Consider the following 25269-nt stretch of genomic DNA (forward strand, 5'->3'; position numbering starts at 1 on the left):
AAACGTCTGTTCTTTCACCACAGATATATAAACCGGGTGCCCAATGAATTGTATTTTGAACATGTCAAGATATGTCCATTCGCTGAATATTATTCTTAAAATAATATGTAATAATGACACATGCCTGTGGGCTGCTAAACATCATGGGAAAGCATTTATCTGTAATATAGCTTCCATGTGGTCTATGGGAATCATAGAATGGAAAAGTGGGGGCGGTGGAAGTTAAACATCCAATGGATATTAGATGAATGGCCTGTAAATCAAATGTAAGAACTGTGAAGCCAAGCCACTGAAACACAAAATATGTCCCTCTGCCTTTACTAGGAGACGTTTTTAAAGCTCTATTTAATCTCCATTTAGACACTACAACAAAACAGTTGAGTTATGAGTTAACACAATCAGGGGAGGAAAAGCTTCAGCACAGTTTTCCATTACAGATTTCCCACTGTATGTGTTTAATGTGTTTATTAGGCTGTGTTTTTCTTGTATATCTTAACTCTGTTTGCTAGTTTTCTTAAAGTTCTAATGAGGTTTACTTCATCATCTTCATCCAAAATATATGTGGTAAACAAAACCTAAGTGTTTTCATGCGAGCCTTAAATCTGTGGCCACTGCACTGTGGGTCAGATCTCCGTTTGGCTTGCACTCCCTTCTCTGAGGTCAGCCTGCAGGGCCCATGTCCCAAACATCACACCAGACCAATATCAAGCCCATATGAAGTCCATAAAATCACATTTAAACCAGATTCTGATTGGTTTTATGTCTCCCCTTGTGTGTGAATGTGCACAAGCCATGGCTAAGGAAACTCTCACAAAAAAAATATTGCAATGTCATCTTGGGTGCAGTCCATCTCTAAGTGTGTGTGTGAGTATATATTTGAAAGCAATTTGGGTGGAAAGAAAAGATAGAAAGAAGAAAATGAATAATTCACCATGGTTAGTGTCAAGATAAAAGGTCAACCATTTATTTAGTTCTGGGATACAGCAATAAAATCAACAATATATCAACATTCTACAGTACTTTAAAAAGAGTTTAGAAAACAACAATTATACAAATTAGCGAGTCTCCTTAAAAGGCCTCACTAAGCAAAGGCCTGACTGAAAGTCCATGTTAAAAAAAAAAAAGACACAAAACAAGAAGAAGCAGATAAAACAATATGCCAATAACCAAAGTCTTATGTTTGTGGCCAAACAGTAGTAGCATTGATGAAAGCATTCAGACAAAGAGTGAAAACACATGGAAAAAAAAGGTACAGCACTGCTTTAAGAGCAACTGTGCAGTCGTTCCTTTCAAGGCAAAACCAGAATTTTCCTGGATGTGTGGCGCCACTGGCGTTTAGCCACAGGGAGAGGGTGTGTCAGTGACGCCCATCTCCATTATAAGGTCCACTGGTGATAAGTAAAACCTAGCTCCAGCTCCTGTGATGTGAACTGTTGGAGGGTCAAGGGTCAATCTCCATTGGGACAACAGTGAGGATGGCGTCCTCATTTCCGCGGCGCACGACTACTTTAAGGCTGCCATCCTTCTTGACGGCCGCACTGACATCGGTTGCCGATGAGATCCTCTGACCGTTGATGGAGATGATGACATCATGCTCTTTCAGTCCAGCGCTGGAGGAGAGAACAGCACGAGATGAGCGATCGAGGACATTTTGTGCAGATAAGCGAGAAAAAAGCTGATTGTAGTAGAGTGACAAGATAATGTGGCACACATTTAACAACTAAGGAGGTCTATGAGCCTGGTCAGCGATGATGACATGTTGTTAATCTAGAGGATGCTGACCATGGGCATTGCACTTCAACCCTCATCATCTTCTACCTTCATTTCCTGTTCGCTCTACACTCGCATTCTTACGGCATCTCATAAATGCATAAATACCACCATAGTTTTATAATTTTGACTTCACATACACTCTCCCGCTGCTGTACATATTATCTACACTATCAATGATCTTGCAGCCAAGTGACTTTTAGACAGTGTGGAGTAAGAACATAGAGACTTCCTTCCTTCCTTTCTTTCTTTCTTTCTTTCTATCTACTCATGGCATTTCCATTCTTTTTTCATGAGCCTGTTTAATGACAATTCTCTTTCTCTCTTTTATTAGTGTTGCAATGATTTCCTCTTAAAATGTAAACAGGAAGAATTAAAACAGTGGATTTTATTGCCTACAGACGTTATGGATTACAAAGCACATCGAATGTGTTTCTAGTGTTCAAACACAATTAACTTTTTGCTTTTTTGCAACATCTGTAAGCACAGCCCATGTCAATATGTTGTTCAGAATGTTAATGATGGAAAGAAAGCAAAGCATTGAGTAAATGAAAACAGGTTGCCCAAACACACAACTTTACAGAAAAACCCCAAACAAACTACAAAACCTAAAATCACACACAGACCAACGCAGTAACCAACAGTGATATCAAAAAGGTGACTCTTAACACCGCCAAGTAAAGCTCAAGTGTGTAACTTCTGCTGCCAAAACACTGCCAGTGACACTACCCGACTAAACTTACCTCACAACACACGTGGGGTAAGTTTGTGAAAAGTTGTTTACATTTCAACATTAGCTTTGACCTCACTCATGATTTTCAGAACAGGGGATAATTCCTTAACCTATAGTTTGATTCCATCTCACATTACCAGGGTAACATCACTCTATGTCACCAAAGACAAAACAAAACACATCTATACTGAGCAGTGGCAGTTGCTGGTCTTTGAAACAGGGGAAGCTCATTTCAGACACAGCTATTTATACATAAATTCTGCAAACAGACAACGAGAACAAGGGAACGCAATAATTCTATCCAACTGAAATGATATAATAGCGTATTTATATGTACAAACAAAAATGGGCTATATCGCTGAGCAAATAACACACAACAACCAGCTATTTGTCGACAGACTTCCCTCACAAATTCCACACAGGACTGAGGCAGAAAAGGCTCTGCTGTTGTGTATGTTTCTGCAACGCTGTCAATCAAAAACTGGTTCCGCCTTTCAGGCAGCTCCTCCAATCATCATGCAGAAGCCCAGCGTCCAATAATGAACTAATTCTAATGATTCAGTACATCGAAAACAACTGCTTCACAAGTCACTAGTCAATAGTCACTAGTCACTATTTTGTGTGTGTGTGTGTGTGTGTCGCGTATAAAACAAAGTCACAGCAGTTTCATGCAGCCGTGCAGTGATGACTCCGCCCACATTGAGGAGGTACTATACTGTAATGGAAAACCAACCAAACCATGTAGAGTCGAGCTGAGGCGGTACTATATATTCAATTCAAAATGTTTTCATTTGAAAAGTCACAGACTACAGCTTTAATCACTACTACGGGTAAACACAGACCACCACACCTTCACTTAGTATTTAACTTATTACTGCCAATCAGCTGCTCTGACACCTCCAACGCTGCAAATGAACGGTTCTCTACAGAGCAGGGTCAAGATTTCCAGACGCCATAAACAGGCACAAAACAGAGTGGGATCAAACGCATGGAAAGTGCAGGCTACAAAAAAACACACATTATAAAAGGAACCACAGAAATGTTATTATGCAAAAAGCTGGGTGATTTTAAGCAATGAGTAAACTCTGATGAAGTCTGGTGGAGTGGGGGTGGGGGAGCACTGTGGAGTGGGCTGGGTGAGCAAGCGCAGGAAAACCACAGCGGAGCCAGTAACCTCCCTGCATGAGGTTAGAGAGAAACAGCTGATCTCAGCAACTCCTGAGCCTGACTCTGCTGGAGTTGTGGTGGTGGTTGAGCGGAGGGGGCCGCAATTGTGGGAGGAGGGGGATATTTTAGAAGGCCAGGCACTTCAGGCACGCCAGAGTCAGCTATGAATTTATGCACTATTTAGTTGTTCATGAGACTGGTGTGTGCGCCTATGCACACGCTACAGTTGGAGCAGGGAAAGTAAACAAAGGAAGTAAAAAAAAAGAAATACGCTGTTCACTTGCATTAGGAGAGGGTGGAGGGAGCTCCACACAGAGCAATGAGGGTCCTGTGTGTGTTGATGCACATGTGCAACTCATAATGGAGATCTCAAAAACAGTTCTCATCACATTAAAGCCTAAGAAGAAAAATCTAAACCATGTTCACAAGTCAGTCAGTCAGTCACTTCGACATCGTCACCAAACACGTGACTAAGGATGGGCAGTAACTCAATAACAATATAGATAACTTTCTTCAATCACCATATAACAAATTGGCAGTATATACTGATAAAGTGTTTATGCCATGTGCAAAACACACATTTGCTTTTAAATGTTTTAAATGCCTCTGGTTTGTGAAGCTGTTGTCTTTGTTTTCTGTCCATAAATAATTTAGCACAATTAACTGGTTTCTTAAACTTTCACTCGGAGGCAAAACATAACTCTTTAATTACCTCACATGCCATAATTATAAAGTATAAATCATTTTTGCAATAATGATCAATGTTGACTGATTTTAAACTATGACATTGTTGTTGTTGCTCTTTAATACATATTTGATTAAATGTTTTGATTAAAAACTGTTTTTTTTAAGATGAGAGATGATTTCTTATTCACATTTTCTTATCTCACTCACTTTGGTAGTGAAATATGTGTGAATTCAAGGGATGCTTTTACAAATCCAGTGAGAAATACTCATGTGTGGGGAAATTGTATTTATCCTTTATTTAGCCTGGTCCCATTGAGATACTAAATCTCTTATCTCAGGGAGTCCTGGAAAGGATGTTTCTATTTTGAGAACGGTTGTAAAAGTGGTCACAATGATGTTTCTGAAGTGAGAAAAGCATCAGAGAAAGAAAAAACAGTGGATGTTAAACACAATATCTTCTTTCTCATAAAAAGTCAGAAACAGCTTTTCTGAAAACCATTGTGTTGCAGCAAAACGTCTAAAATCCTCACATTGCAGCCGGTGTCTTTGCAATGACCTCCATAACGTAAGCTCCAGAGGTGACGTCAGGGAAGTCACGGTGCCGAGTCTTCAGCTCCTTTGCCAGTCTGGAGGTAGAAAAGTGGGCGTTTTCAGTAACAATTTCCATCGACAGCAAACTGTGTATCCTGCCACATAAAGAAATAATAACCTTCTAATAAATAATAGCTGACTAAATCAGATTTAACGCTGATATTTCACTTACGTTGGAGTGAGAGTCATCATCCTCACACCGATATACTTCTTCTTAGCAGCTGCTCTTCCTGTAGATAGACAACAATATAACACAATCATTTATCCTTTCGTCTGCACCAGTCTGTGTTCTTAGTTTTATGAAGTTGTTTTCTGACCTGAGAAAAAAAAAAGAAAGAAAGAAACTCCCCGGGTGTTATTTTCTGTATTTTAGTGAAAGTAATAAGACTTTGGACTAGACTGTGGAGAACAGATTGAATCACTAATCTTGTCTTTTCACAGCAGTGTGCACTTGTGCGACGCTGCATGCGCCGTGCTCTATGTGCTCCGCGATAAATTTGTCACGTCTTGTTTTTTTAAAGTTATTTCATCAAAGAGACAAATCAAATTGAGACGCTGTGTTCACAGCCACACAGAAAACAGAATGAAAATAACAAGAAACAAGGTAAGGGTAAAAAAAAAAAAAAGCAAACAACCTACTGCTATATTTCTCTTTATAGTTTATGTGTCATAATCCTGTCAGGCAATGCTGGGCAAGAGGAAAGCTAACTCAAGTCAAACCCAAGAAAAACAAAGAGCTGCTGTGCTGAATGATGGGCGCCTTTATTGTACGTACAGGAAATCAAACTATTTTTCCTGGTGACTATGAAAAGAACTTAAATAAAAAGATAATGACCTTGTGTAGCGGTTAGCACTCTTGCCTTTTGGAGAGTGGACACTCTAAATTGACCATAGGCATGAGTCTGAGTTGTTTGTCTCTATGTGTCCCTGTGATGGACTGGTGACCTGTCCAGGGTGTACCCCACCTTTCGCTCTATGTCAGCTGGGATTAGCGCCAGTGCCCCTCCACAACTATCATGTGGAGGATCAAGCGGCAGAAGATGAGTGAGTGAGTGATAATGATGTCAGCGACAGCTCCTACCTCTGGACTGTCTGTCATAGGCCTCTGCCAGGAACTCTCGAATTTTATCTGAAGGTATGGCAAAGGAGATGCCAGCCGTCACTTTCAGCGTGTTGATCCCAATCACCTCGCCATCCTGAAACAGCAAACCTCAATTAAACCTGTAAATCACTATGCCATTGAATTCAATATGTCTGCCATTGAATAAAAAAAAAAAAGTCTTACCAAATTCACCAGAGGCCCTCCAGAGTTACCGTACTGTCAAAAACATACCATTTATTATTCACGTGGGTAGGAAAAACACAGTATTTGCTCAATGACGACGCATTTTCACACACTCACATTGATGATGGCGTCGGTCTGAATGTAGTCCATGTCGGAGTTTGGAAGGCCGAGCTCTTTCCCCCCACGCTGCGTGGTGCTGACAATCCCGGTGGTGACTGTATTCTGGAGGGAAAATGGGCTGCCGATGGCAACGACAAACTCCCCCGGTCTCAGGCTCGAGGAACGGCCTAGCGGCAGCACAGGCAGCTTGGTCTGCAACACAGACAGGAGGACAGTGTTCCAATAATTGAAGGCCAAAGAAATACAAGTACGTCATAAGGTGTTGGAGAATAAAACTTTGTTGAGTAGGTAGAAAACAAAAGAAGAGTGTATGCTGCAGTCTTGTTCACGGTGAAAAGTTGAATGAATTTGGTGCAAGACAAGTGCAAGAAACCTCATCTCACTGGGACATTAAAAAAAAAATCAATGTCCCAGTGTTTTGATGTATAATATTTCTCTATAGATTGTAAATTGTTCCCACAAAATCTTTTTGGGAGGGTGTCACATGATTGTTAGTGAGCCGTTTATTGCACAGACTGTTTAGAGAGCCTGTAGTTTTATGTTTTATATGAAATACTCATGTTTTGGTGAGTGTAACGAGTAAAAGCAGAAACTCTTGTTGCCTTAACTATTACTCCATGTGTTCTATGAGAGGACAGTAGGAAGACAATGTCAACAAAGTGATCTAATAGTCTAGTCAATGCTGCTTTTCCACCACAAGGAGAAGTGACAGACACGCTAAACTCCACTCAAACTGGTAAATGATATTTAAAACCCGAAGCTTATTTGTCGCTAACAAATGTGGAAGTGTCGCTGACAAACGTCTCCCAGTGGCAAGTGTGTGCCAATAAAGTCAGATGCTGCAGAACTGACAGGAAATAATGACAACCTTAAGCTCTACTTAGTCCTTCCACACTGAGCAGTGGAAATAGGGCTACTAAGAATGTGCCTCTGCAGACAGACGCAGAAAGGATATATTTATCCGTCTGCAGTGACAGTTTCCTTCTCTCTGAATGAAATCATCACGGCCCACGCGGCACCACAGTGCGTTGAGTCTGTGCACAGACCTTATGCCCTGACAGCAGGCGAGCACTATCTTATAGAAAAGAAAAAGGGGAGGAAAAAAAAAAAAGGATCCGTGCTCCTCCTGTGTATCCATTTTGTTTACGCAGGGTTATAAATAGGTGGCAGAGAGGGCTGCAAGGTAAACGTAGACAGCAACACAAGGATCTGGGGAAATATGCAAACCCAGTCAGGCACGCTTCCACAGGGCAAATCACAAGTCATATTATTCTGAGTCATAAAACTTGACACCTCCCTGCCTAAACACGCGTGCATTTGTCTCTTTTTATCGATGTCTGCAAATGAGGACGATTGTGAGAAAACGTTTTGATTCAGTTGTCGGCGCGTTACGTAGTAGGCACTGTAAACCGTCCTGACCCTTGAAGTCAAGCTATTTTTAGAAGATGACAAAGATAGTGATACTTTCCACCTTACCTTGCATGAGTACTCACACCTACACACACACACACACACACACACACATAGATAAACACATTCATAACTAACAGGGCACACGAAAACACACACACACACACACACACACACACACACACACACAGACCACAGAAGTGTGTGCAGAAAACCAAGAAACAAGCATTTGGCATGTGCAGACACACAAACAGGCACCTGACAGAGGAGAAGCAGTGAGTATAATCACCCCTGCTGCTGCCCTCCCCTTCACACATGAGCTAAGAGTATAACCAGATGGACAGACACACACACACACACACACACACACACACACACAGAGAGCTAAGGGACGAGGATGTCAGGTGGATATGAGTCTCTGCCAGCACGTCCATGACTCGGTCACTGCTGGTCACTATGATTATCATAACAGTCAGTGATACCGGTGTTGTCATGGTGACTGTTGCTACCAGGTGAAAAGCTCAAAACTCCGAAATGTCAAGTCTGGGAATAACGTTTTCTAAAAAAAAAAAAAGAAAAGCTGCAATCATAGTTGTCAGTGTGTCGAAGTGCAAATGAAGCATCAATTTGCTGATAACTAATCTACACGTGAAGTGTGAGAAGACAGAACAAACCAGTGAACATGCAGACTGCACAATCGTTGTAAAACAACCTCAGCCTCTACACATCCCGTACTTAACACGTCCATTCAGCAATCTGGAATGACTTGTGGAAAATCTCCTCGCTGTGTAAGTCCGACTCTTCTGACCACCCGAGTGACTCACCCTGCTATTTCAAATGAAGGCCATGATGGACTGGTGCTTTAGCCACACATAAAGGCAAGAGACAAGGTGAAGGAGGGGAACAACAAACACCACAAACCACTGGCAAAGTGTCTGAGAATGTAAGGCAACAGAGTCAAATGTAGTTCTCTTTGATATTACACTCATGGATTCAGCCAGTGGTGCAGATTATGACCTTTTTTATGGTTTGAGACCCAAGAGAGGACCAATTTGGGGGTATCTTGGAAAAATTACATTCTGTGCGCTGCAAAAAAGGACCAGATGTGGTCGACAAGGATAGCATCTCGTCTCTGAAAATGAAAGCGTTGATGTTTTCTTAGGCAGGAGACCACTTCATTACCTCACATTGTTTTTCCCTGAACTTCAGAATGATGCCATCGAGTTTTCTCTCATTTCTCAAAGCACACCATGTTTCCCAAGTTTCCCCCAGTGTTTAGACAAGAGAGAGAGGGCAGGACATCACATTCAAAGAAGAAACAGCTCTGTTTGCCTTGAACAAAGAAGTCTGTACTGGGAGCATGTATGTAAAAGAATAAAAATCCAGGTTTTGATATCTCACACAGACACAGATTTCACCAAAGTTAGGTTATCAGGGAAACCACGAGGCAACAGAGAAGACAGAGAAACTGGCAGACACGCTGCAAAGTTGCTCTCGAGATCTGTTATATTGTTTCATGTTACAGCCAGCCTCAGTCGACTGGAGGTTAATTTAAAAGCTATTACGCTAATTACCGTTTTATGACCAGAAGACCAGGTGCGAACTTAAACTTCAGTCGAGCTGGGATGGATCGTGGCCTAATAATGTTTTGGACACATGTGTGCTTATACGAACACACACACACACACACACACACACACACACACACTAAAGAGGGAGGAGGTTGCCTGGGCATGAACCCTCACAAACTTGCCTGTAAATTAAAACCCACACACCTGGCATTGCTCAGATATACAGCCAGGCCACTTTAAAATACACAGATTCACTCACACACACACACAGACACAGGCTGCTTTAGTTGGGTACATGAACTATACGTACTCCTTCTCCATTGGTGTATTATGGTACTTGGCACCTGTAATGTTGCATTACTCCCTCCTTCTTCACTTTCCTTCGCACATGAGTCACTTAAAACTGTAGTGCATACACTTTCAGTATCAACAAATATCTGTTAACAGTCAAACCATTGTCAAATGAGTTCACCCAATGAAAGAAGCATCAACGTAAAGTGATGCAGCTCAAAAAAATGGCAGTTGGACCAGATAAATACTTCTTCCTCAGTCAGTGGCAAAATAAAAAAATATCACCAAAAACCTACATACTACAGCTTTAAGCTTCAACGGTGACTTCAAACACAAGTTCTACCTTGCAATTTTTAACACGTACCCTAAGATAAAGAGTTTTCCTATTCCTGTTTGAGCGTATGCCCTCTGTTTTGCTCTAATGAAGATTTAAAAAAAAAAGGGCCTGTCTCAGCATGCTCACATATAACATCAAACCAAAGGATCAGACTGAGCAGACTGAGCAGTATGAGTAAGTATGTGTTTTTGGATGCTTGTATGATTTGTAAGAGAGTCATTTATGTTTGCATGAATGCTTGTTTTCACATGTCTGGCAGGCCGGAAAAAAACAAAAATCCCATTTGTAAGTGAATGTTGTGAGTGTAATTTTTACTCAACACCCGCAGTCACACAACACTGTGCAACTCCCTGCACTGTAGGTAACGTCAACATGTTCCAATCACACCGGCTACGCCATATCCTCACTGACACCAGTGCGGAAACCACTATGGTTTCCATATGTTGTTGGAAAGGGTTTTTTTGTCTGTATAAGAGCAAACATATGTCCGTGAGTTCCGTGTGTATGTGTAGTTTTCCGCACGAGAACTCTGGAGGACTCGAGGGCGTCTCACTTCTGGCAAAGACACCACAAAACTTTGAACTGCTCAAATCACAATGATGAGAGGAGATGAGGTCCTATGTGTTCATTTGCTTCGGGAAAACTGCCTGAAATATGCGAACAAGGTCCTTCTTTTATCGTAAACGTTAACCGTTCCCGCATTTACTGTGGACTTAAATATGGTCCAGTCCTTTATAATATGTTTGGGGGAATAGACAAAAGACTTATTCTCTTCATACAGAGGTAATTGTGGCAACAGTAAAGCCTATAATGGTAACTAATTCCTATAGATTTTATATGTCTAGAGTGATTATATTGTAGACTAGACTATTCTTTATAAGGAGCACAGTGGAATCTCTTCACGCTTTCCTGGATCCCCCTCTAAGAGCTAAATGGTTATAGCCCCCTTTTGTGTTGCACTTTCCTAAAGCCTACACCCAAATTGAGTAACACTTGCAGTAAATGACTTAGTAGATAATAAAAGCCACAACTTGTAAGGTTCAGGCTGTGTCTGATTTCTGTGTCTGTTTCTCACCCCGCTGTTTGAGTGAAATAACCTTTAAAAAGCAGGGTCATCTGATATAATCTAGGCCAAAAGCACTATGAAGCGAGCTGGCATCACAGAAAGCAACACACATTTAGTGCCACATCAAAATAAATTGATAATCAATGAACGTTTTGAACCATTTGTCTAAAACAGTAGTAGTATTCCAATCTAATCTATCAGGCCTCATGTGGATCTACAGACACAGCTCTGGGCAAAGCTGCTGTCTGTCCAGAGGGCTTGGAAAACAATTACACAGTTAGAAAGTAGGCCAAGACAAAGTGCATTAAGACCCAGTGGGACAACCGTGTGTGTGTGTGTGTGTGTGTGATTTCTTTGGCTAGTTGCCCACTCAACTGCATCCTTAAGTATGGGAACCACTTTGGTTGCATTAACAAGGGATGAAGGAGAGAAGATGTGATTATTTTCCCTTGTGCATGTCCTTGAAGGACAGTGGACAGTCTCCCTCTACGTGCAATGGAGCAGAACCTCCTTGTCCCTGCAGAGGGCCATCTTAACTCCGTTTCACCACACGCGCACACGTATACGCCGACTTGATCCTAACTTCTCCCACTTCCTGGGGAAACATTTAACAAATGTTGCTGATAAACAGATGCAGCTACAGACGGCCGCATTCCTCCATTTCCTCTGTGCACACAAACACAGACACACACACACACACACACACACACACACACACACACACACATACATACATTTTCCATTAATAGCTCAGTCCAAACCAACACCAGGAGAATTTCCCAAGGAGAAAGGCTCGATTTTTGTTTGCGAGTTGATACCAGGTGACGGGTAGTGCAGAAACAAGCGTTGCCATTCTTTTTAAAGGGGCCATATGGGAAAAACAAGAGTTTTTTTTTCCCCTGCCACATTATAAAGCTGTTGAGTGCTGAGTTAATCGCTCATATATTGGCACTGACATCCAACAGATTGAGTGGAACGCAAGTGTTTTCTTGCAACTTATCTTAGCACTTCCTGTGTCGCTGAAAATAGGACGAAAGCATCAACTGAAGCCACAGCTGCAGAATGTCTTTAAAGATTTACCAGTGAGCTAAATCTTTTGACGACGACGACAATAGCGGCAGAGTAATCCTTTGAATTTCATGGGAATTTTAGAGATGAGATAAGGATGAGATCGCTTTCTACACACTGACATTTTCATGTTGTTGGAAAGTCAAATGTACAGTGGATTATATATTTCAAAAGCTCTTACGTGTACCAGTTACTGCACACTATGTATAGTCTTACTCAACTGTCATAGTATATTAGGGATAATCAACGCTTAGTGGTTGATTGCCACCATAAACAATTCTCTCAAAAAGGTTTTATTATATATATATATATACGCTTTCATATGAGTATATACTGTAAATGCATTCAGATGCATTCACCTACGTGTGCAGCACAAAGACCTCAGACTGCAGTGCAGTCGTGTGATAAGGTGATCTGGAGATGATATGGAACATTCCCTGCACAGTTCATGTGAAGTCAGTCCAAAACAATAGCGTTGTTTACAAGTATGTGGGAGTAAGTATCAGTTAAACGTCCTTCCAAGTCAGCGGGCTTTCAAGTCAGCGTGAGTCGCTCCAGGTAGAAGTGAACACATTCAAACCGTTCTGAGTGTTTCCAAGGGAATGTGACCATGTCCAAGTTCCCACTGAGAGAACGGAGTTAATGGGAGGACCTTTCCAAACCTGAAGCACAACTAGTTACATCTATATTGGGCCTTTGCCACATCACACTGTGCGCTCATTAGCCTGTTAGCTCACACGGCCCTTCACAGACATATGGATCCATTTTCCAGGCCTTGGCGACATCACTCCCTCTGTCTCTGTCTCTGTCTCTCTCTCGCTCTCTCTCCTCTCCTTGTACGTACTCTAGGAACAAATGAGTGCAGCACTTTCCCCCCTGTCCCTTCCCCTGTGAAGTTCCAGCTGCTGGAGACAGACTAATGTATTCCCCAGAGCGGAGAGGTAGACCACAGCCCAGGGAACGGACAAGGCCACGCTACCAATAAACTTCAATATCATAAAGACAATGGCAAGAGAAAGAATAGAGGAAGAAACCATTATTAACTTTCTCACGTATACATGTGCGTAAAAGGAAGATTAAACAGCAATGCACTAATAATCACAATATTCATAAACTCATGGTGAATCTGATACAAAATAGCCCAAATAATGCAAATGGATGTTAATTCAATTGTCACATATGTGCAACGAAGGGGTTTTCTGTTCCCAGATAAAGTGGTTAGTCATTACTGCTGATGCCTCACATTAACCTCAGCTTAACTTTGCACTGTGTTTTTACACAGGAAAGAGAAAAAAAGACTTCTTATCCACCCTCACTTAAAAGAGCAGACTAGATATTTCAAGTTTTTATGCATTGACATTAAATACCCCGTGCCAAAAATGTGTTTGGAAGACTATATTTAACCTTTTAAATGTAATAATAAATGGCAACTTCACTCTACCTTCTCATTATAGCTCATCCTCTAATTTGCCCTTTTATTAACTCTCACTACCTTAGAATGTCTCACACACACACACACCAACTTGTTTGTATATCTTACTGAGCATGCACCATTGACATACTGTATTCCATAGCCCCTTACCTTAATCATAGCCATTACATCTAAGTGTTTAATCTTAACCCTTATCCTAACCCTAGCATAAACCCAATTCTAACCTAAAAAAGCCCTTTAAAGTTACAGGGCCCAGACAAAATGTCCTCACAAAGATATAAATACAAGTAAATACACACACACACACACACACACAGGTTTGCAAACCTATTCTCATGACATTGCATTGACTTCCATTCTTTTGAACAGAATACACAAAGTGGTCTGCATAAACTTAACAATAGTCATTGAAACCCTTGCCTTCGCCAAAACACAATTCAAATTTTAGTCGTAAACTTGACCAGTTCCTCGGAAATGAGGTTCTGCCTCATTTGGACCAGGTTTGGGTTTCCATGAAGACTCCTGGTCCTGACAAGGTCAGCGTTTATGCCAGAAAAATGTCCTGAAGAGGTGACAAATACAAGAAAACACACACACCTTCCCTGACAACTGTGCTGACATCTGACATCTGAGGTTTTTACCTTTCCAAAGCAACCACTGATCATCGAGGGCGTCGTCACTGCATCACTGACATGATCGGAATGACATGGACCAACTTCACGCACTGATTTAAACCAGGGCTCTAAAGTAAAACTGATCTGCATAGAGATGAGCTACATGAGCTTAAAATGATGTCATGATATTCCATTGTGATGTGGCAATGTTTCACTGAAGTGCAAAATAAAACTTGGCCCACAGGTTGCGAGTTTGAGACCTCTGATTTTTGAGTACAGACAAGATGCTGGATTTCTTTCCCCACCTAAACGACACCTTGAATACAGCTGGTTCTGGTTTGATTGTTTACAATCGCCTGTTGTTTACCGACCATGGCGTCAAGCTGAGCGAGGCTGCATTCGAAATGAAAGGCTGGAGAATATTTCTGCAGGCAACGTATAAACAAATATTTCTGAAAGTTTATGAAAACAACAAAATGTTTGTGCAAAATAAAGCATCCATCACGCCTGAATCTGCAACAACACGGGACAGGATGAAGTTCATCGTCACCAAATGTGGCTTCTATTGCAGGATGAACAATAACAAAGCATCTGTCACTGCTCTCTTTCTCACTGTTCCCCTCACATTGTCAGCCGGACAAAACCTCGATGCTCCAGTCGGTCTTTGTAAAACACCTTATGTTGCTGTCATGAACATCTATTCAGCTGCGTCATCCAGCCATGAGAGCGAGCTCCATAATGGACGCTCTTCTGTTATGACTTCCAGTCAATAAGCCCTGGCTTTCCGCCACGCATTCCTTCTCATGACTCTTAGCTCTGACTAATATGAAACATTGTGGCTCCCACTTATCCCATAGACACAGAAACAGACAACGAAACATGGACTTGGTTACAAAGAGGAAGGATTGTAACAAACAGCCCCGCGCATCTGAGAGCAGGAAGACAGTTGTCTCCCAAATATTTGTGCTTCAAAATGACCACGGGTTTACGCCTTTTGGTGATTAGTCACTGTCTAATGCGAGCTGTTCATGGGAAAACTGTGCGATATTTGTTAGCTGACGCCTGACAGACCGTCGGACAGCTGCGTTCTCATTTCAGAGCCATTTAACACCAAAAGCTGTCGACAGAACCATTGCAGTTTAAGTGCTAAGTGATGAAATAAATCTTTACACTGAGGTTAAATCCTGAAATAAACATTTGTCCACATCTGTTGCTCTCATCCTGGAGTCAGTTCAGAGGTCTATCAGGTGAGTTTGGAACGTTGTCAGCGCACAGATGTTAACACACAATGTTATTTCTTCAATAAGAATCACACTATCACGTTGACTTGTATTGGTAGATGGGAGTTGACATAATGTAAGCGTAATTCTTGAGGTTAAGGACAATAAATTAAAGCTGGAAGCTAAGAGGGGGGAACTTATAAAGAAGGAAATGTATCCTTCCTCCAGTAAAGCTATTTCTTTGGCCCTGACATGAATCAAACACAACTCGTTCTCTCAAAGTCAAGCTAAACACCTCTTGGCTCTTGTTACACATTTTAAAAATAGACATGAGTGGTACAGATTTTCACATCTCGCTCTCAGCAAGAAAGTGAAATGTCATATTCCCTTGAGGAAGACTCGACAGTCAACAGCAGCAAACAAAACCTTCAAACTTCTTATCTTTATTGATGTGATGGAATCTCTAGCTATCGCTCTACCAGTTGTGTGTCTTTGCCGGAACTCACCGGTGCTTCGATCTTGATGAGGGCGATGTCCGACTTCTCATCCACGTCTTTGATTTTTGCGTCATAGGTGGCACCGCTCTTCAGCTCCACCTTTACTCTGTGTTTATTAGCCACAACATGGGCATTGGTCACAATCTGGCCGTCTTCTGACACAACAAAGCCAGAACCGCTGGCCACTGCAACCTCCCGCTTGGAATAGGTCATCCTGTGGTGTGAAGGAGACAATTATGGCAGGAAGGAAGAGGAAGGATACAGCTTTACTATTCTAAAAACAAAAAAACAGAGGACAGTCAAACAGATGCATGATGTAACAGTGAGGTAAGTTTAGCAATGAAACCCAATGTAACGCATAAATATACAAACAGGAGAATAATCAAAAGTGAGCTGTGAAGATTAAGAACTGGGGGCGAAACAAACTCAGTGAAAAACTGCTTTCAGTACGCGACACCAGAGAGAAGAGAAGGGGAGATAAGAGTCATATCTGAGTGACCGACGGGCAAACAGAAAAAAGAACCACTTAACAGAACAGACATAACAGAGACAGAACAGTGGCGACACAGACGTGGAATCAAGGTGTCAAGGATGAGAGGTATAGATACGCTGGGAAGACAGGAGCAGAAAAGAAGATGTTGAAGAAGCCTGAAGTGGTGACAAAGGCGTACTACTGACTGAAGCGGCCTGGGTAAGTACACAGGTGGGCTGTAAAATTGAGTGTCTTTCAGTCTGGTCCATATACAAACAGATGCATGGCTCTTACTTGCGGTAAAGTTCAATGTGAACTACAGATGGGGCAATTTTCTCCACCACATCGGCGATGAAGTTGTATTTGTGTCTTGGGCTGTCTGGATTGTCCTGGGCTGGAAATACAACACATGGGATGTCAGATGGGTAAAAAACAAATATGGTGCATGATGTAATAGCCGTGTGAGAACAGACAACCATCAAACAAAGCTGCCCTTTATCATAACACAGTCGAGGAAAAGAGGGGATGACACTCCATCTGCGGTTGAGACTGTCTCGGTCAGGTCTGACACAAATGCTCTCACGCTCATTTGCAAACACTTAGCACTGTTAGTAGGTCGTACAAATACCCACTTAACCTTTGACCCACTGGTTGTTTGCACATGCACACTTTTAAATTCCTATACCATCAACACAGAAATGTCCTAATGCTTCTTACACATGCATATACTGTCTGAGACTGTATGCATGAAGACTGCCAAGTTCACTAAACCCACCCTACCATCTATCCAGAGTTGGGCAAGTCAGGAAATGTTGAGTGATTTACCTGGTAATTAAGTCCTACCCAGAAGACAGTTTAACCAAAGCTATGAATCAACTCTCCTCAGACGATTTCTCTCACATATTTTCCTCGCTCCATTCCCTAAATCCTCACTTTTGCCACGTACCTTCGACTATTTTGTCTCATAAGGAACATTTTCAGTCGTTACGTTCTCCTGGAGGGACAGAGTTTGCAGGAGTTGAAGGCAAACATAAGCCCATGGGATATCACTGACTGCACTAAGGGGTTAAGGGAAGAGAAAGAGACTTTCCACTTCAAGTACAGTGAAGCTAACACAAGTATGGAATGAGTGCCACTAAATTATAGAGTACGTAAACATTTGTCAACTCACAGACGGGAAATTCTGGGGTTATATGATCATCGGTTCATCTGCCGGTCTGTCTGTCGACTGACCTTGAACCTTGACCTTGCCTTGAACATTTTAGCTAAATGCTAAATTTGTTTTGTTACTGGTTTTTGTTTTGTAATTGGTAACTAATCAAACTTTTGGACCTTTTAATGGTAAGAACATCTCACTCCTGCCGCCACCAACCCCTCCACCTACTGTAAGAATTTTGCCGCAAATATAATTTGAGAATAAAATTTGTTCTTTACAAAAAAGTAAATTGAGATGAATTGTGTAAAGCCTGCCCCACACTAGAGGATTTTCAAATCTGTCTTGATTTTAAAAAAACGTGGGACACCACAGACACAATGAACTTTCTAACCGAATTTCAATGTTTTAATCGTGAGAAAGCACAGAGTAGACGATCCTGTCAAGACGCAGGACCACACACTTCCATCAAGCGACTTCAGGGAGGAGAGTCCAGGGATTTGGGATCTCACAGGAACCTCCATGATTTAACGTGACTACAGAATATAAACAGACGTGGAGGCGGCAGTTAATAGCTGTTGTGCGCGCGCGATACTTTGTGCTGAGAAACGCAAATAAACTGCCGATGAAGTCGTGGCTGAGAAGAACTTGGGTTGTACAAGCTACGCTTTTAAACAAAAGTATGCAACATCCATTTCCCGGTCAACTCGCTCTCATTGGTTATTGTTGGGTTCTGCTAGTCAAACTAGTACTCGCACTACAAGATCATTTGGGGCAGATAATCTGTTCAAATCAGCCTAAAATCGGAAGGCATCCATGATTGTCGGACGGACCAGAAATCTGGCCAATTACCCTCTAGTGTGGGTCAGGCTTTAGAAAGACATTTTTGTGACAGCTGGTAAAAAAAGAGAGAACTAATGGAAAGGTACAGTAGGAGTTATTTTTCCCCCCATACTCGCTTCACACACATGATTCATGGTCAGTTTTGGAGGGAACCAGTCCAGGATCCAGAAGCTGTTGTCTCTGGAGCGTCCACACAGGCTCCTCAACCACCTCCACTTCACCATGTTATGACCGACTGCTGCCTCCTCACACACACGCTGGAATTTGCTGCAATAAAGCCTTATAAGCCCAGTGGTGATGGTTTGCAAGACGTGTGCAATGATAAATTGAAATTGTTTCTCACAGCTCAGCAACATTAGAAAACCAGAGAGATTATTCCGCTGCCGAACTGATCTTAGAAAGGCTTTACAATTGTAGGATTATGCTGAGCTGTTTCCTTTAATGCCCAAAAAAACTCTCACTTGATGTTTACATTCTGTGTGTGGAGAGAAAGAAGAGACGTAAACCTTCGTGATTAGTGTCTGTGTTTGTCCAGCTAAATCTTTTTTTTCTTTTTTTTCATATTGTTTTCGGAGAATTTGAAAAGAACACAGCTTACTGCAGCTAAATTATACAGGATATCTTGCCAAGAGTGTCATAAGCCCATAAAACAGGACAAAACTTATAAAATAAAAAGGCAAACACATGCAAACAGGGATAGTTTATGTATTACAACATTAAACGAGGATGATGAATGACACTAGGTTGTCAGCAACCATGCTTTTTACATCAGATACAGTAAGTGCTTGAACAATAAATTTAAGAACTTGGCCACTAAGAATATCTCTTCATATGGACAAAAAAGACCTTTGAAGAGCTGTTGAAGAGACTTGCTCCAGTATTAGCAAACACAATGGGTGTTTCATTCTTGTTCTGATTTGTTTTACAGATAATCCCCAAACCATGTCAACCTGTCAGTGAGATATGACAGTGCATTCCAAAGCACCAGGAGTTGAGCCGTGAAAGTCAAAACAATAATTTACAGGGGGGAAAAACAGCATTACATTCGATAAGAGGAGAATATAACACTCAGTGAAGTCACTCCGTTGAATGCCAGATTAAAGCTTATGAAAGCTTTTTCCTACAGATTTAACACCTATTGTGGTATTAGAAGTTCACTTTAAGGAAATTTACATAGTTTGAAATAAATTATAATAACATACCCAAAAGATTATACACAGGGTCAATTCAGGGGGGAAAAAAACATTCAGAAAATTATAATAAAAAGCTTGTATACATAGACATTACCCCCTCCCCTCTCCACACATCGACCTTCACTATTAGAGTCCCTCACTCGAGATCTCAGCTTCTTTTCCTCTTCAGTTTTAACATCCACAGTACCTGCTGTTTTATTGGCATCTGCAGACAGAAGCAGCTTTTTCAGAAACGACAGTAAGCTCATATACTGATTCTCTACGGTAGAGCAAACTAAAGCCTCTATTTAAACCTAAATAATGTACTTACGTTATTCATGTGCATTGTATGTTAAGTATTGACTGATTGATCATAATTAGGGAATGTGTATGTGTAATAAGTGTATGATCATAACTCATCGAGTCTCAATGAGGCTTTTGCACAGTTCAGAAGACGCCGTTTATTCTACTGAATTCTACTACATTTTTAAAAAGAATCATTTTGAGATGACCCACTATCCAAACCTTTCCACAGTCCTGTCTCAGTTTGTGGCATTTCAATTCAATTTCAACTTTTCCATTAGAGACTTCATAACAACAGTAGCAGCACAAAATACAACCAGACACAAACACACACACACACACACACACACACACACACACACACACACACACACACACATACACAAACACAGGGACAGTTTTAACAGCAAGGTTTTTTTTACATTTTCATGAACTTTAAAGAAGTTCATATGATTTATATAATCTCAGTGTCAATGCAAGACTCTATTCTATGTTTGAAGTCATTATGATTCGACGTAGTCTTTGACTGAACCTTCATGAGGAGAGCGAGACAAGACAGGAGACACAGGAGACAGTTTGTTTGTCTTTTTAGTGAGGGAAAAAAAACATTTCCATTTTGTGGACAAAATCTGAGGAAATTACAGTAAAAAAAAAAAAAAAAAAAAAAGAGGCCGCAAAGGTGGTCAAGCAGAAAGAGAAATAATATAGGCAAGAGACTTGTCTGGTGAACAGGAAGGGAAACAGATGAGGAAAACAGACAGGGTGACGTGCAGAAATAGGAGCATAGACGGTCTGACAGAACAACATAGAAACTGTAAGACACATGCACAAAGATGGTGTTTTACGCTGTATTATGAGGAACTTAGACAGGTTGGGAAAAATGTGCATATTCAGCACAAGCACCACCCTGAGTCACAGAGTGCATAGATCAGCTGTGTGACAAAGTGCAGCACAGTCTGGGTTTTTAATTTAAATGAATCCTAAACAGATGGTTAATAAATCTGCATGATCACAACTTCGGTCACATAGACTTTACATATTTGTTTGGGTTTTTTTCCCCTCACCAGCCAGTAAATATAGTTTGGCTTCCAAAAAGGGTAATTTGTGGCATTCTGTGAACCATTTATGTAAAAGTGTTCCAGCTGGAAGACTTTGTTACTTGTCAATTCTTGATTGTCTCTATCAACAATGGCTTGATAATACCTCCCAAAATAGTGTTGTTCCTGGTTAAGTTGAGGTCAGAGGCAATATATGACCTACTTTTCCTTGGCAGAAAAAACCTTTGGATAACGCCCATCTTTACGGTAACGTCCAGACACAAAGTGACATCATGCAAAGTGTACTTTACTTGGGGCCAAGTTTCAGGGTGCATTAAAGGTTACAAGGAGAGGGTTGAGTTCATTTTTCCCTGTCAAAATCAGTTACAGCAGAGGCTAATTCACCACAATAAAGTTAAATACTATTACAGAGGAAGTCACTCAGCGACTGCTCGGACAGAGGAACATCTGAGTTACCACATTAAATGTGACACGTTTTATTGCAGTGATGTGTATTTTCCTGAATGCATAAGAAAATCAATAGTACACACCGCAGTCTTGCTCCGGGTTCAGACATGGTTAGCTGTCTAGGGGAAAAACTTGACCGTTTAAGTTGCTTACATGACTGACAAACAACTGTGGTGATACAGTCAGCCCTGCCGCGGCGCCCACACAGTTTTTGATGTACATAAACCTTTTTCCCAAAAATATGGGTTGCTAATTTTGGGTTTTCCTTGGTATCCTTTGCCTGATTTAAACTGTCTTCACAGGAGGAGGAACTGTGGCGTTGAATCAGCGCCAGGCATTCCTTCATGAGACAGTAAACTGTGATTTATGAGTGACAACAAGAAACACAGTGGAGGATGAGAGACACTAAGAGAGAAAAGGGGGAAGGTTCGGGGGGGGGGGGGGGTTCGTTTCCCGGCCTTGATGTATGTTATAGTTCTTTCTTGCAGCTGGTGTTGAAGCTCTTTATTCAAAGTTTTTCAGCTGCACACATGGTGCCCACTTCAGACGGACATAAGGAAAACATGCACAGACAATGGAAAACACTGGAGAGAGAATACAATGTCTTTACCACCTGTGGCGTCACATGTGTCTGAGTCTGATGGTTCTAATCTATATCACACACATACTGTAGCACTGATGAGGATGGACGACTCACTTATTGAACTGTATAGAACAACTGCGTAGTTCCATGAAGCTGCAGAGGTGAAGAAAGATGTCAGAGCTCCACTGATTGGGGCGAAATGCTTTTCACAGGACGGATTTGATAAAGTACAGTTCCACACTGAGACGCTCACATGTACCAATTGCTACAAATGTATTACTTCAATGCAACAACTTACTTTTAGTGCATTTCTCCAAATTCGATGAGTAACAATAAAATGAAAAACACATGTACAATAGAATGCACAGGAAATACTAGGCATCTTTTTGAGGGATTTAGAAGTTGGTGAGGTTTCAGATAGTTCCCTGGAGCAATGCAAGCACATTGAAGCTCCAGTGTGCAACTTTTAAACATAAACAAATGTCTGTTACGTTGTCAAATGCCGACTAATCCTATCAGCTCCATTCGACGGACTCTCCCTGTGTTTCTCAGTAGAGCACCCGCATACATTCTCATGCTGCACACAGATTTGTTTTAAGTCCAGACAGACGGAGGCTACAGCAGTGTTGTGCTAGTAAAGCCAGACGGCTGCACACAGGTGTCAGCAAAACACAAAGAAGCGAATTTTACTGTTCAAAAAAGCGACCTGGCTGACACCCAGACTCCCCTGCCCAACGGGCCTTTCAGCTGTGGGCCGCCCGAACCAGACGTGTCCGAGGAAGCTGTATCGTTGTTCTCTTCTTCTTTGTTTGGAACGCGTCCTATTCCCTGTGTCTGGTGAAGTGGGATACTACAGGACCGAGTATACCAGGATCCGCCATATGCAACGCGATATGTGACGCGCACTTCGGCGCATGTGGCATGTGCGCGGAAGTATACCAGGGCTTTTATGCGAAGGCCTCATTTGATGGAGGCGCCGCAAGACAATAGAGCTGGTTCAGGATGAACTGTACATAAGATAAAAGTAAAGTGAAAGTGCAGCACATGTGGGATCTTCTGCAACAGTGTTTGGACACACTAGAGAAAGAGGGACACCATGTGTTTGACTGATGAGCCAACTCTTTAAAGAAGAAGATGATCCATGATTCGTACCTTTAAAATTCCCCAGGTCTCTATTTCTTCTACTAAAATTTCAGAAACATAAATATCATATATCGCTTATTCAAGTGAATGGGAAATTAGTCTCATACTGTAAGCCCCACAGTGAATTTAAAATCACATCTGGAAAAACTGAGGTATCGTCAGACCTTTGTATGGTCAAACTTATCAGATTTTTGGAAATGATTTTACTGTCCGGCTAATGTTTAGCAGACCCCTCTGGCATGGACTATATTATTCCAAACAGTCACACAGATTAGATCCATGTGACCGCGAATACACGCCAGAGATCATCCAAGGCTTATATCACGCAAGAAATGAACTCATTCAGCAAAGCAAACAGTCTCATTGTAATGCAGGAGCGAACACAGGAACGCAGTTGAATAATGGCTCTTGTTGTGCCAGACACATGGGGGATTGTGTGCCAGTGAATGCAGCTTTTATTTGTCACATCTGTGTGAACTTTAATCCACATTCATCCAGTGAAGACTCAAGAATTCATGTGCAAAAGCACATTGTAGACAAATGGAGGTGAAATGACAAGAAACAAGAAAACACAAATAAGACGTTTTAGACACCAAATCATGCAGTGGCTTTTATGAAGTTCACAATAATGGTTGTGTAATGTTTTTAGAAAGTGGGTACAATATACTTATACTTATTACTTTTTCAGTATTTATCTGTAGGCGACTGGAAAATGACAATGACTCCCCACTATGTGGGATTAATACAAATATACACTTATCTTATATTGTGTTTTCTTACCTTATCTTATCCCTACATAGCAGTCATTTGGCCCAGCACAGGCGGCATTTACGAGACAGTGACATGAGACAGATCAACTGAACATGTGTGACAAATGACACAGTCTCTGTGGGGGTAAATGAGATATGGCTCAGGTGCCCAGTGTTGTATTTGACCCAGATATCAAATTAAAACTGTACACCTCACATACTGTATATGGCTCATAACATATCCCATTTTTTTTAAATGCACCTTTAGATATTTTTGGAGAAAGTTGGTAATATTTTTTTTAATACAAAGTCAGATGTTATTCTCATGGGTTAGGGTTATATTGTTAGTTAGAAAAAAAATAATATCGACGCCATTTTGGCGCAGTTTAGCATGAAAAGCAGTACAGGTGTTACTTTTCAGACTTAATGATGGCTCTGTTCAGACCATGTACCTCCGGTCAGTGACACAATAAACCAACAAGTAGCCCAGAAACTGACAAAGCTAAATGGAACCCAGCCATTAATCAACTCATTTGATTATTTACACCTGTGATTTTCCTACAGTGACCTGTGAAAATGGCTGCTGTGGCCTGTAATCTTCCCCATATCTGTCCATAGTTTGATTTTCTTTGCTGACGCTGCCGTCATGAACATAACCGCATGAAGCTTACCTTTCCCGCAGGCTCCCCGCTGAATGAAGAGAACAGGTGGCTGCTGCAGCTTCTCGGCCCGGCGGCTGACCCTCTTCAGCTCGCAGATATTCCTGTAGGACACCCCGTCACTTCCACACACCGGATCAGTGGTTTTGCACGCGCACACCCCACTCTTGCTTCTCCTCCTCACCGTAGCAGTGTATGCCACCCCGGCGGTGATGGCGCACTCCAGCCCCTCTCCGCACACGGGGTCCCCGAGCTTCCCGGTGCCGCCGCAGGCTTCTCCCTCCCCGGACGCGCACACCGAGCAGCAGTGGCAGGCGTCGAGGGTTTGACCAGCCGGACAGTCCGCTGGTATCCGCGGGCACTGCGCTTTATCGCACCTCGCAGGACATCCGATGACATACCGGCTGGAGATCTGTGCGCCAGCCGGCGCAGACGCAAAGGCGACGATTACGCACGACAACAGTGGCCAAAACATAATTCAAATTAGAAAAAAAAAAAGTTAAATCTAAAGTTTTAAAAGTGTCCAAAAAGTTCGCTCTCTGCTGGCAGTGTTATGGGATGAGAGAGCTCAGTCAGTGCTGCTGCTGCTGCTGCTGCTGCTGAGGGGGGAGGCACTTCAACTGCAGAGGCATTTAACAGAAAACTCCACTGCGCAACCATTTACGCGACTTCACGTATTTGTTGGCAGCGCATCGTACAAGTGAACCACAACACGCCTGGTCATAGGTGGGTGGATGTGACGCAGTGAGTGGATGGAAGAGCTGCTTTACTCTTTTCTGTTTGTGTGTGTGTGTCTTCAGAGGCTGAAATAAGAGGAAACACGAACGT

At 41.8% G+C, this 25269-nt stretch overlaps 1 protein-coding gene across 1 annotated transcript; it reads right to left on the reverse strand.

Annotated features, from left to right (window-relative positions):
• Positions 1 to 950: 950 nt before the first annotated feature.
• LOC131474382 (serine protease HTRA1A-like) lies at positions 951 to 25050 on the reverse strand. The gene is made up of 9 exons (XM_058652209.1): positions 24454 to 25050; positions 16626 to 16725; positions 15869 to 16073; positions 6351 to 6545; positions 6234 to 6266; positions 6030 to 6144; positions 5121 to 5178; positions 4888 to 4983; positions 951 to 1610 (listed from the first exon to the last, which is right to left on the reverse strand). Exons 1-9 carry the CDS (start codon positions 24914 to 24916, stop codon positions 1442 to 1444), a joined length of 1434 nt encoding a protein of 477 aa, XP_058508192.1. The 5' UTR covers positions 24917 to 25050; the 3' UTR covers positions 951 to 1441.
• Positions 25051 to 25269: the final 219 nt, after the last annotated feature.

The sequence above is a fragment of the Solea solea genome, chromosome 15 (assembly GCF_958295425.1).
Source record: "Solea solea chromosome 15, fSolSol10.1, whole genome shotgun sequence".
Classification (NCBI taxonomy): Eukaryota; Metazoa; Chordata; class Actinopteri; order Pleuronectiformes; family Soleidae; genus Solea; species Solea solea.